At 45.0% G+C, this 13,725-nt stretch overlaps 1 protein-coding gene across 2 annotated transcripts in view; it reads right to left on the bottom strand.

The window, feature by feature from the left end:
• Positions 1-891: 891 nt before the first annotated feature.
• Positions 892-13,725, bottom strand: part of LOC308192407 (gamma-aminobutyric acid receptor subunit rho-1) — a 31,623-nt gene continuing 18,789 nt past the window's right edge. For both annotated transcript variants that reach the window (XM_080585976.1, XM_080585977.1), the window contains 7 exons: positions 12,876-12,943; positions 11,282-11,505; positions 8,855-8,937; positions 8,013-8,153; positions 7,386-7,538; positions 5,848-6,044; positions 892-4,154 (listed from right to left, as the gene is read on the bottom strand). In XM_080585976.1, the coding sequence (XP_080442102.1) occupies positions 3,867-4,154; positions 5,848-6,044; positions 7,386-7,538; positions 8,013-8,153; positions 8,855-8,937; positions 11,282-11,505; positions 12,876-12,943 (1,154 nt within the window). In that variant the 3' untranslated portion in view covers positions 892-3,866. The remainder of the gene's footprint in view (positions 4,155-5,847; positions 6,045-7,385; positions 7,539-8,012; positions 8,154-8,854; positions 8,938-11,281; positions 11,506-12,875; positions 12,944-13,725) is intronic.

Here is a 13,725-nt window from a genome sequence, read left to right as displayed (position 1 = left end):
TTATATATGCTTTCAGTTCTTGGAGAATGAAATATGCTTCACTACCTACAATTTGTCGGCTTTCACGGATTCGTTGATTCGTTTCAGCCTCTGAACAGCCCTCATGCCTTGAGCATGTGATGTCCCACTGTGGAACAAGCCGTAGGGGTGGGCACAGCGGTGCTTTTCCTTTCTCATTGCTGCTCCTTCAGTGCTCCATCAAATCCCACGTTGCCATATGAGCAAGCGCAGGAGAGGGGAGTCCCAGGGGATTCTACTTGACCCTTGGAGCTTGGTTCTGGTTTGTACTGGGAGAATCACTCAGGCATGGAATGTAGAAAACCAAAATCTATTTGACTATTATGAGAATATCCTATTACTGGGAAAGAAAAGAGAAAATTGAATTTTCTTCATGCCTCCTCATTGTTCTACCTGTTTCTGACTGAAGTTTCCTTCTTGTTGCTTCACCCTCTCAGCACTTATCGACATCTTTAAAGACTATTAAAGGCTTCCATCTCCAAAGCTTTTAATCTGGACGTGCTCCCAGGCAGAATTGGTGTCTAAGCAGGATTCACACAGCCCAACCTATACACTTCAACTTCTAGAGGCAGCAGCAGCCCAGACTGGGCGTTGGGTTAACCTCTGAGAAATCGGTCTTAATTATATCACAGAATATCACCCTAAGCAAGAAGAGAGAGGACTGTAACATCCAAAAAGTCTTGTGGGGGAAAGCTTTATGTCATCTCCTCTGTGATTTTGAGTTTGCATGCAGGCTTCTTACTGTGAAATCCCAGTGTCATGGGATTTAAGGACATTTGGTATCTGACTGCATCAGATCCTGAGCAAACAGGTCTTACATGCGTGTTTAAACTCACGGAGATCATTCTTTTGAAGGGAAAAACCGCACAATGCTGTACAAATGTGAAGTTTTATTGTGATTTTGAGCAGTTCTAGAAATAAACCGAAAACCAAACCACTCTGATTTACTGCGGAAATGAAAAGGAGCAGAGTGTTTATGAATGGATACGAACCCACACACACTGGAAGGTTAAAAGTCCAAAAACTGTATATGTGGTTATGTTTAATGATTACAGTCATTAATAGCAAACACTGGCTGTATATGGCATATCCTGTTCTTATAGAATACATCTATATACACATTTATATAAGACTGAAAAGGCACTAGAGTTTCCAAAATAAAACACAAATAAATTAACAATATAAATCCAGACATGGGGAATCTGTTCAGGAAGATATGTCAGGGGGAAAACTTTCAAAATCCCATGGGAAGTTAGAAACCCATCTCCCACTGAAAGCCAGGGAATTTGAAATCCCAGCTCCCACGTGTATGTCCAAAATCTTCATTAATATACCAGTCAGATGTTGGTTAACGACCCTATAAAGAAACGTAAAGTACTGCAGCAAACTACACAGCGTTATGTTCCTTGTGAAGCTAGACAGCTTACTATAAAATCTGGCACTCCTGTTCATGCTATTCTTATAACTGTGGAGACAAATGGGTTCGTACAACACTGAGGATCTAAATACATTCCTGTGCAAGCAGTCCCCAAGAAATCTTGGAGCTATTTGTGGGCTAAGTTGCCATCAGAACAAAGGAGGGTGGCCACTGCTGATGCTTTTGCCATGGTGATCTTTCTACTTTCATCTGATTAAATTGTTTATGGTTTTAAATATATATATATATATAAAGCATTTTTAATTATCTCTCGAAAAATCTCACTGGAGAATAATAAGAAGGAAACATGGCAAAAAGAAGCTAAGATGGTATCTATATGTGAAGAAAAAGCTGTGTAGGAATCAGTAGTAAAGCTATCTTGTGGTTGGTTTTGTCTTTTAATTACTGTAATTTTTGTGATTTCATTGGAGTGTAGGCTGTAAGTATACCGTAGGTACTTTTTGCATTTCTTGATTTTTAGCAGTTGTAAGAAATGCTGTGGCTTTTTTTACAAAAAAAAAAAATTATTTAAATATGAAATTAAAGCAATAATCAGCAGTGTTCAAGCAGATGCAATGTCAGTGTCGCAAGTATAATGCCTATAGTAGCAGATCGGTTAGTCCAGGGCAGATTTTGTGTAAGATTCACTTTCCTTTTGGAGACACTACCGCTTTTGTTTTATTCTCAGAGCAGCTACACGCATGAAAGACAACAGCATCTGCTGTGTAAGGGATAACGTTGTTGCTGTAGAACATGTTCCTGCAGAATTTCGTAACCTTTGTGCAAAGCGTGCATGGGTTTGAAGTCCTGTTACCCCTACAGCTGCAGTTAGCTGTGCAGACGTAGGTGGATAACACATAGCAGCAGACCAACAGAAAGACCAATTTTTCTGTGAGATACCTTCAAAACTCCTACTATTTTAAAGGCCCCTGATTATATTGAACCAATTCTTGTTTTTTTCTTAACTAATTTCCTGAAATATTTTACTGCTTCTGCATTACAGATTTTGCCTTTTCCACCCAGAGTATTTATGCTGGCTGGCTGCTCTGCAGGAACTGTGATGTCAAGCAGGGACTTAAGTCAGTGCTGAGTGCCCCCAGCTCCAGCCTTGTCTTCTTGCTCCTGCCCTGGAAGGTACCGAGCCTCCTCCAAGGGCATGGTGGGCTGGGAGGTGCAGGGAGAAGGATCCAGCATGAAAGCAGAGTCGGGTAGATGGACTTGGGTCAGGCGTCTCATGGTGGAGGCTCCTTTTCACTTCGTTCCAAAGCTTTCAGCATGTTAACTTTACTACTACTAACATGGCTATGTTAGTAACTCAGACACAAAGTCCTTACACCGGCTTTTGTGACCTGTTGAGCACCCTTCTGTTATGCTTGTACTAAAACTGGGCAGAGTAGGCTTTTCCTGGAAGTGAGTGCACTCGCCGACACCTTTAGCAGGGACGAGACTCCACAGGCTTCAGCAGTGTCTCAGCACTCAGGCTGTTACAGAGCTCTCCTGTACCAACCTGTAGCACCTGGACTATCTCAGAGAGAAGTGGCTTCTCCTGCAGCAGTTTCATTCTTTTTGTAGACACCCAGTTGTCTTCGCTGGATCACTTTGTAGAGAAAGCTTTTTCCTCTCCCAGGAAACTCAAGAGCAAAACTCCCACTGACCTGAATAAGCAGATCCATGGAGAGGTCCTGTGGAGGATTTGGTTGGCATCACAGAAAGTCCAACTTTTGTTCAGACTGAAAGATTCCTTAGGAAATGTACATTGCAAGTTATGTCTTAAAAGGTTAATCAAAACCGCTTGAAAATGCTTCTTTGTTTTAAATACAATCAAGACATAGCACGAGTCTACTGCTTGGCTCCGTCAGCGCAGTACTGCTAGCACGACATGCATTAAGCCGTGAAAGCAAGCTTTGGCCATTAATAACCTTGCCAAAGTGTTTCCCAGTACTGGACATTTTGTGTTTGCAATAGCTGTTTCTGACCTCATCCTGCAAACACGCAACCATTTGCATATTCTTTGTATTCATCAGCATTGAATGTTGTAAGTCTGTTGAGTTCAGAGATGTGTGCATGTGCTCAAGTACTAAAAGAATTGGGATTTCAGGGGCACACAATGGAAGTTGCACCATATATAAGCAGCTGGCAATTACTGTCACTTCTTAAAATAGTTTACAGTGGCCTGTGAGGCACAAGAAGGAACATAGCACAGCTTCAAATAAGTATAAAGTTTTAGATTGTATCTCCTATATTTATTTGAAATGTGAAACTTGCACAGTTATTTATGCCACAGATGAGTTGCATCTAATAAAAAAATGAAATCCTGAAAAAATCAATCTTCCTTCAAATTAAAACAATCTCTATTTTCTTTCTGTTAGCCTATGAGACAGTACCTTCATATACTGTCGCAGTACACCGTGACTACGGAAGTTACAGATGTTTATGAAAAAATCGACCAGTATATCAAATTAAATAGAATGTATGCACCAGGGAATATTATCCTGGAGTACTTGTCAATGGCATGAGTGTCAATCCGCATGCTGACGTATCTCTGGTTTTTCCTCCTGCCCGAGCCCCTCTCGGACCCCAGCGCCAGCTGCACCATCATCCTGTCTTGCTTGTCGCCATTCTCGGACACATAGTGCCCCAGCTCGCCCACGTCGCCGTCGTTGTAGCTGCCATCCATCATCATGGGCCGGGGCTGAGGTAGGCTGCACGTACAGGGAAGCTGCGGACACAGGTAAGAGCAGAATGTTTCTGAGTTATGTCCCAATAGGCTGGCGTGATGGGCCGAGGTCAACTGTATGAAGTTCAACAAGGCCAAGTGCCGGGTCCTGCATCTGGGGCACAACAACCCCAAGCAGAGCTACAGGCTGGGAGATGAGTGGCTGGAAAGCTGCCTGGCAGAGAAGGACCTGGGAGTATTGGTTGATAGTCGGCTGAATATGAGCCAGCAGTGTGCTCAGGTGGCCAAGAAGGCCAACAGCATCCTGGCCTGCATAAGAAGCAGTGTGGCCAGCAGGTCTAGGGAAGTGATTGTCCCCCTGTACTCGGCTCTGGTGAGGCCGCACCTCGAGTACTGTGTTCAGTTTTGGGCCCCTCGCTACAGGAAGGACATGGACGTGCTCGAGAGAGTCCAGAGAAGGGCGACCAAGCTGGTGAGGGGTCTGGAGAACAAGTCTTATGAGGAGTGGCTGAGGGAGCTGGGCTTGTTCAGCCTGGAGAAGAGGAGGCTCAGGGGCGACCTTATCGCTCTCTACAGTTACCTTAAAGGAGGCTGTAAAGTGGTGGGGGTTGGTCTGTTCTCCCACGTGCCTGGTGACAGGACGAGGGGGAATGGGCGAAAGTTGCGACGGGAGTTTTAGGTTGGATGTTAGGAAGTACTTCTTTACCGAAAGGGTTATTAAGCATTGGAACGGGCTGCCCAGGGAGGTGGTGGAGTCACCATCCCTGGAGGTCTTTAAAAGACGTTTAGATGTAGAGCTTAGTGATATGGTTTAGTGGAGTACTTAGTGTTAGGTCGGAGGTTGGACTCGATGATCTTGAGGTATCTTCCAACCTAGAAATCTGTGATACTGTGATACTGTGATACCAATATTCACATCCCATTTCTCCTTACAAAGCGAGACGTGCCTGGGGAATTGAGGCTGCTGGGACACAAAAAGGAGAATGAGACAGTGGAGCTGGGCAGCAGCTTTTTCCTTTTTCTTTCTTTTTTTTTTTTTTAATTTTTCCTTTTTCTTTCTATTTTTTTTTTGTAATGTCATGCCTGCTGGACACAACGCTGTCACAGAGAGAGCAGGGGTGTCTGTGAAAAAGTTCCTTGGTCCTAAGCACATGTAAATAAAGGTTGTAAATAAAGGTTGGATCTGTGTTTTGAAGCAGAGAAAGTCAGAGGGAACCTTCAACAAGGAACATATCAGGCTTGGCCCATTTGAAGAGTAGAGCTTAGACTGAATTTTGGGTGGTTGTAATTTAAGGCAGAAGGAGGAAATTTGGACCATTGTGTGTAAGTCTAGACTCTGCTTGGAGATAGATGTGGGAAATCTGCAGTGTTATCTGAAACCCAAAACACGGTATCTGTGTGATGCTTCTCACTGGTTTGGATCTTCAACACACAAAAAATATGTAAAGGGACAAACCTAAAACCTCTCCCATTTATACAGCCAGTGGAGGGCTACATGTTGAGGGAAATAATGCCCTTGGGTCCTGAAGAAGGAGCATTGAACCTGGATGTCAGGTGTCTGTAGCAAATCTCTATAACCAGGAATGCTTCACTGCTGCTGTCTCCTTGCATGCACTGCGTTCTCCCAAGGCAGCTGAGAGCAACGCACTGTGGTTGCCAATTTTTTTACATTTCCAAACGTTTGCTACACTTTTTCTCAGTGGCATAATGCTGCATCAGAAATAGAAAAACTCACCTTGTCCCGGAGTTTCCTCTCCTTCCGCTCTTGCACAGTGGTCAGGTAATTCACTGCTGCATATTCCAGCACCGAGAGGAAGACGAACACAAAACTGACCCACAGGTAAATGTCCACTGCTTTGATGTAGGAAACACGCGGCATGGAGGCGTTCACCCCCGTGATGATCGTGGACATGGTCAGCACGGTGGTGATCCCTGGGAACACAGCAGCAGAGAGAGCCCATAAGGCACGATCAAACTCGAGTTTTCATCACAAATACAGCTGCCATTACAATTTCCTGATATCTTAATTGACCTTGCAGTATTGTTTGTCACATTTGTGTGATGAGTTTCCCTGCCTGAGAGGGTCCAGAAGGCCCATTTTTACTGGGGTTTTCTTTTCTGTAAGAACAGCTCTAATTCTGGTTTCCCTCCACACCACCAGCCTCCCTTCCCATGGCCAGGCAGCAGTGCTTTGAGCCTGCAGTGGCTGCACCCCGTCATCATGTGCAGTCCCTGGGGGAGTACAAGTATTGCAGCATCTATTCAGCCCCTCCACAGCCCCTCCACAAGCTGCTGCTATTTTCAACAGGTTTGCCAGGCCTGGGTTTTCCATCTGCTCACAGGAAGTCACCAGCCACCTCCTGGTGTGCGCCTTTCCTGGAGCAAAAGCAGGGACTGGATATATGTAAGTATAAAGGACTGAATTCAGAGGAGTACCTAGGTGCTCAGAAGTTCTGCTAAAGGCAGTGCCCACATCTCAAAAAGCCGTGGCCCAAACCTTTAAGTTCCCTTTCAATGATGTCTCAAGGCAATGGATGATGTTTCTTGTGGCCCACTGCTGTCTTTATGTCTATTTCCTCTCCGCTGAGGAACATAATTTTAACAATAAGTAAAGCCCTGAGATGTGTTGCCTGGAACAAATGGAAGCCAGCTTGGACTCAAAGTCTGCAAATGTACCAATTGCACTTTGCTAAAGGCAAAGCATCCTCTTTAGAAGAGTTATGTCCATAACATAGTTCTGCTCCCATGGCGACTCTTCTGGCATATGGCTTCATCTGTCTGAAGGATGCTTCAGAAGGGAAGGCTGTACCCCTCACACTGCACTGCAATCTTATTTAACAAGAAGAATGCAGCTTGGCTGTCTAATGTTACCTCCACCCTCTCTCCTCCAGAAAAACTCAATAAACTGATTTTTTTCAGGGCTGCTAATAGCAATTTTCACCTCCTCGCTCACTGAAGTCTCTGAAGGATACTGGCACTTTGGCTCTCTGTGTCCCACGTATCTGCTAACAGCAATAAAAGCAGAGCATGACGTTTGCTCCCTGATTTGCACCAGGTGCAGCTGACGCTTGTGAGAGCAGGGAAAGCAATTCTCTTGGCACTGCAGGGCAGAGAGAGGTACCCAGGCCAGGGGGGAATGTGTGACATAGCAGATGTCTGTGCCACTAGGCAATGCAAGGGCATGCATAGCACAGGTGATTTTGTCGTGATGGCCAAGGCCACAACTGCACGTTAACTGCCTCTTAGGTGTGCTGAGTCCAAGATTGTTTTTACCTAAAGGGACTCTGGCAGGAACTGCTCGGCGATCAATCCAGAAGGACACCCAGGACAGCATAACCATGAGAGTGGCAGGGAAGTAGGTCTGGAGCAAGAAGAAGAAGATGTGCCGGCGCAAGGTGAAGTTGATGTAGAGGCGATTGTACCATCCTGTAGGACAGGGAGAAGGAAACACAGAAGTCGCACCGACATCAAACTACTTTCAGATAACGTGCTGTATCAGGGGAACAGTGCCACGTTTGCTTTTAGGAAAACAATTAATAACCACAGATCGTTGCAGTTTACAGAACAGACTCCTCAGTGAACCAACTATCATAGTCAAAGTATCTCAACAGGATCATACCTTCAGAGAATATTATATAAGCTGTTCACTCTGGGACTTGAATTCACATTAAGGCCTGGTACGATCTTGGAGAGGTATTGCCTTTCTAGACTACCTCACCATAAAGATGTATGTCTGTGTCAGGGATACCTGGCATCTTGTAGGAGACACGTTGGCATGGAAGAGAGGTGGGTCTGGTGGGACCCAGGGGGACCTCCCGATGGACAGTTCTCCACAGCCAAGGCCAAGAGTCTTCACCCCTTCCCCGTGGCCTGCTCTCTGCCAAGCACTCTGGTACCCACCTGTGCTGCTGTAAAAGGCGAGCTTTGTGGTGGTGTGAAACTCCTGGATCAGGAACTGGGACAGAGATATCCTCTCATCTGTTTTTAGGGAATCATTCCCATTCTTCCAGTAGAGCATGAGGTCATCTTCGGTGTAGGCATCTAAGGGAGCAGAGCAAACCTCAGTGCAGTGCCACAGAACCAGCCACTATTGCACCTACAGCCCAGATGTAATAAAAACTGTTTTAAAACAGAATTAAGATTATGATTCCATATTGGAAACTTAAGAAGGAGAAGAAAAACCTCCTGAAAAGCTGGAAGTTTATAATGTCTCTGTATGAAATACAGAGGACAAAGGAGCCACCTGTGGGTAAAAATCGGGTTTAAATCACACAGACACAAGAAACGTAAAGAGAAGGTGATTAATACCACTGCCCAGTCATGGTTTCTGCACCACAGATGAACAGATGGTGCACAGGGAGGGCGCAGGGCCTTGTATTTATGTGTTTAAGATCTGTGGTGCAGGAAGGTACCGGGGCAAGCGGGTGCTGCTGGACACCACCAACCTACAGGCGAGTGTCCCGATGCCCTCTGGGGATGGGTTGGCAGCAGGGCAGCCTGGCTGGCTTTTAGGGGCACTGGCAAAATGGTACTCACAGCTAGCATTTGCAAACACTACTTTGTTGCAAAACCTGTCTAATTCTAGCGAAAAAAATCGGGTAGGGAGTTTTTCTCAGTGTTGGAGTCACTGACTTTGGTTAGAGCTCTCACGAATGTGGCAGCTGCTTGTTGATGTAATTAAACGCAGTTTGGGTGCCCATGGGGTGCAGCACTTGACTCCCCTGTGCCTCCGCTTTACTTACAGCTTTCAATCTCCAGGGAACACGTCTGTGTGTCCAGGGGAAAGCGACTAAAATCCATGTTGCACATTGCTGTTACTGTAACTCTAGGAATAATTTAAAAAAAAATCATTAAAAACTTGACTTCTTATGTGACTGAAAAGGAGTAAAGCTGCAGGTTTGTTTTTTAAGCACCTGGCCAGTAACAGTCCGCTGAAAATGAACACCTTCCATTCAGCTAAAACCGTACCACTGAAGTTAAAGCCATTTTTTTTTCTTCTCAGTAAACCAGTGTTAGCAAAGGTGGTTGGAGAGTTAAGCCACAATAAACTGCTACTAGGGGACACAATTATTGGAGAATAGGAAAGGACAGAGAGGGCAATTTTCCCCTTTTGTCTGTCAGCAAACACCTCTCCGCAGAGATCTGTACTTTCAACAGATGCTTTATATTTTAAAGTAATTTAGGTTTATCAAAGCCATCCTAGTGGTGTGAAGGATGCAGGTAGGTTTCTCCATGCCCCACGATTTCCAGCAGCTCAGTGAAAGCTCGGTGGTCACCCATGGGTGCCAGCCACCAGAGGGCACAGGCAGTGCCTCGACTTAGGGCTGGGGCTGGCATGCAACCGGGACTGCCGACATGCTCTGCTCCACACATCAAAAGCTCTGCTCTTGCCGTAGTCTGATTATGTCGTTTTTAACGGCATTATTTTGTGTTTGCACTGGAAGCAACCATAAATCTTGACTCAACTGGCTTGAACTCCGGGGAAGCAAACGAAAAGAAAAACATAAATTGTAACGGGGAAAGACTTAATGAATGATAGCAGGGTTAAAGACAGACAGACATCTGTCACATAGCAATAAAAACAAGATGCATCCCCTTATGTTAGCAGTCTTTATGCGTGTGTGGGTTCACAGTGATGTTGCTTTCCTATCTGTACTTTGTCTCCGAGTCAAACTGCTTGGCACAGATTTGTTGTTTAGGTGCCAGCGAGGTCTACTGCTTTTTCCAAGGAAACAGAAGACAACCTCTGGCAAGAACCTTAAAAAGGCAGACACCAAGGGAAAAAACAAAATATTTAATAATGAGAAGGCTGACACTGCCCAGGCTGTGACTCCCAGTGAACAGTACGACAAAAATATCATAGAACAAGAAAATTCCTGTCACACTGATACCCCCAGGCCTGGCAATTTCTGGTACTGTTTCCTTTCATAAAAGGAAAGATGCCTTGGCAGGCTGAGGAGCTGAGCTCCTCATCTCATGGCAGGCTCAGCTCTGCCACTCATGAAGGTTGTTGTCTAACATGCCCTTAAGGGCCTCCACAACCATCCCAAGCAGCATGTTCTGCAGCCTTATCATTAGTTGAAGTTAACTCCATGCATCTTGGTGTTACTAACCCCCCTCTCAGGCAGATTCTCCTTCCTTTTTTGTCCTTCAGAATATGCTATTTAGCTTCTGGTTGGTTTATTTATCATGTTTTGCTATTTCTTTGCTATGGAGCTGATGTTGACATTCTTGCATCAGACTATTGTACAGCAATTTCCTCTCTCATAGGTTTTTATGGGTCATTTGGCAGTACTTGTTTTCTAACTGAATGGAGCTGCAGGCAGGAAAAGCTGCAGCACTGATTTTAGTTTCTTCTGGAGATGGACAGATGCTCCTCACTTAGCGCCTCCAAGCGTGAAAGTAACAGAAAGAAAAAAATCTTGTTTTAATAATCTTCAGACTTTTTTTTTTTTTTGAGATCAGTGCTGTGGAAAAAATGGTAGGGAAGGGAAGGGAAGGGAAGGGAAGGGAAGGGAAGGGAAGGGAAGGGAAGGGAAGGGAAGGGAAGGGAAGGGAAGGGAAGGGAAGGGAAGGGAAGGGAAGGGAAGGGAAGGGAAGGGAAGGGAAGGGAAGGGAAGGGAAGGGAAGGGAAGGGAAGGGAAGGGAAGGGAAGGGAAGGGAAGGGAAGGGAAGGGAAGGGAAGGGAAGGGAAGGGAAGGGAAGGGAAGGGAAGGGAAGGGAAGGGAAGGGAAGGGAAGAGAAGGGAACTTGTTACTTCATGTGCTGAAGGATGCTGTGTTTTGCTGCTTATCATAAAGCTGAACCTGTATTCAGTATGACTTATACTTCTTTATAATTACTTGTAAGAATAGTAATTACACATTTTGCTAGGCCCAGGGACTTTGTTGTACAGTGAAGGTAAAGGGATGCTGGTGGCAGGAACCAGCAACGTTGGCACAGAAATTGGCTTCTTGCCATGGCCAGTTGTCCTCCCTCTGGTGCACATAAGCATTTTTTCTTATGTTGAAGGAAGGGGCCTATTCTTCCTGATGTTGGTGGCTAGCCAATGCATTCACACTTGTAATTTTTTTTAGTGTGAAGTCATGCAAAAATGAAATACAGGAATCAATTAAAGCACTTTCTGTTCCATACCACTAATAGCTCACACTGACCGAATGCAGTTTTACCTGAGGCTATAAAGTACCTTCCCATCTGGCTGGACCCGCAGCATGACGTTGTCCGTGGTGGTGTCGTGGATGAAGGAGCGCTTGGAGTGCACAAAGAACATGTCAGGGACCCAGATCTTCTTCACCAGCCTGCCGTCAAATGTCATGCTTTGGTTGTTGGTGCTGGGGAAGGACAGCCTCTCGTCTTTCCAGTAGTGTCTCAGGTAAAGCGTCATGGTGAAGTCCTGCAACAAACAGGTTTGTGTCACAGCTCATGCCTTGTCAGCATAGCAATGATTTCTCTTCTCTGGTACAAACTGCACAGTACAAAGTACTGTTCCTGAGGGTTTGGGTTTGCTTTTTTACTTATTTCAAGGGAATCCCTCGTCTATCTGATGATAAAGTCATGCACAAGTGTTTATAATCATGCTGTCTTAGAGTGTAATGTAAAATATTACCATAGTCTCTTATACAAGGCTGCATGAGTTAAAAATAATCGATTCTGGCAATAAAACGTATTTTCCGTCAATATTTTGTCAATAGCCAAAATTGACCCTGAATGATTTTTTTAAACCTAAAGTGATACACAGCACTTCTCCCGTGTTGCTGTGTGTTGCAGCCTGATGGTACATGAGGAGCAGGAGCAGTATTCAAAAGCCTGAGGAAGTCCCTCAGAATCATAACGCTTTCTTAAAAAAGAAAGTGATTGTTGTTGATGTTGTTATGGTTATGGATTTAGCCTGTGCAGAGTGCCAGCATCAGTCCTCCATGCCCCTGAAATACTACTTTAGCGTCAGGATGAAGATTCAGGACAGGCTGACGAAGCCTTACACTGATCCCCAGCACACAGCAGGGGTGTCACAACTGCTAATGAGCCAAAGGCAGACTCTGGAGAAACTTCTGCCCTCTGAAAACTCCTGCCCTCTTATGACCACGCACTTCCCAGTGAGGTGGGTAACTCGTTGAAAGGGGTAACCTGTCCTTTGATGTGAGGTGCCATTGAAGTGGTGGGTATTTCTTTTCTCATGGTGGTGCTGCCACATGACAGATAATCTCTCATGAATTTTTCTATGCTGTTGCTCGTTCAGCTGAAAGCAGAACTTACCAGTCTGAACCAGTGCAGATTTTAGGATGGCTACATGGCTTCTGGCTGGGAGCGAGCTGGGCCCTGACTGCTTCAGAGCACGGTCAATGTGAAACCTCGCCTGCAGTGTATCAAAGTGCCCTAAACTTAACACATTAATTAGTCTCCTCAGAGCTTTTATATGCTTTCAGTTCATAAGAAAATGTAAAAATCCAAATCCTTTGGGGCAATTCTGGCAGTGTTGTATCATTTTGTCTTAGAGAAAAGAAAATGTCAGATTAGCTTTTATTCCTTCTGCTTCAAGACATTTAGAGGGATGAAATGATAGCCTGAGTCAGTGGAAGTAATTGTTGGCATATTCAAGTCAAGTAATGTGCCCAGGAGGCTGCGGAGTCTCCATCCTTGGAGGTATTCAAGCCCAACAGACAAAGCCTCAAGAAGCCCACTCTATCTGACCCTGCTCTCAGCAGAACTTTGGGCTAAATGTTCTCTGGCTGTCCCACACAGCCTCAGCCCTTCTGTGACACTTACCATATCCACCTCAGAAATGCTGTCCAGACTTTCAACTTGGACATCCACCCCAACAGGAATTGCAGGGCCTGGAAAGAAAACAAGAGTTGAGAAAGTATAAACCTGGCGAGAAAAGTAATCCTCAGCCTCTCACATCTTAGAAATTAAATCAGATGTTCAGTCTGATATAGAAATAACAGAAAACTAATTACAAGTAGAAACAATTGGCATTCATAACAAAAGCCTGCTAATAACAATCAAAATCAGCAATGAGACTGACCCACTCCTTTTATTGTTACATCCTACATTCCTTCAAAATTTAAGAGTAATGTCTCTAGTGCTCAAGGCTAAAGCTCACCAGACGGATGCCCTGCAGAGCTCCCATTCACAAAGAGAGCAGCGATGGCACAGCTAAGGGGATGTGGGAGAGTTACTCCAATTTTTTCCCTCACGTCCTCTGCTCCCCTCTCAGGCTAATACCACCCCTGAGAACTGCTCCGTGTATTTGGCTTTCACACCACTCAGTGCTTGGCTGTGGAAAAGACAGGGTGATGGACAGGGCTGCATTACAGCACACAGGTGTGTGCCACTGAACCCGGGGCTCCCAGGGGGAAAGGTCTGGCTGTGACCTCGTGTTTCTCTCCTCCAGGCTTTGACTAGCCCCTCGCATACCTCTGGCAATTACAGTACAGGAGATCTGTCAAGATAAATAATGCTCACATTAGTGGACTGCTATGAAACTGAAACCTTTTTGAATTAATTGAACGTGTTAGTGTTTGGTATATTGAGCATTTAGCAATAAAACCTTCTTCCATCAGAGTATATAATGGTATCCTGGATTTGAATGACCATCTGTCAGCCAGAAAGGGTA

The sequence above is a fragment of the Anser brachyrhynchus genome (genome assembly GCF_964034855.1).
Source record: "Anser brachyrhynchus genome assembly, chromosome: 3".
Taxonomy (NCBI): domain Eukaryota; kingdom Metazoa; phylum Chordata; class Aves; order Anseriformes; family Anatidae; genus Anser; species Anser brachyrhynchus.
The sequence above is the reverse complement of the archived record's forward strand: the minus strand, read 5'-3'. Positions and strand labels throughout refer to the sequence as shown.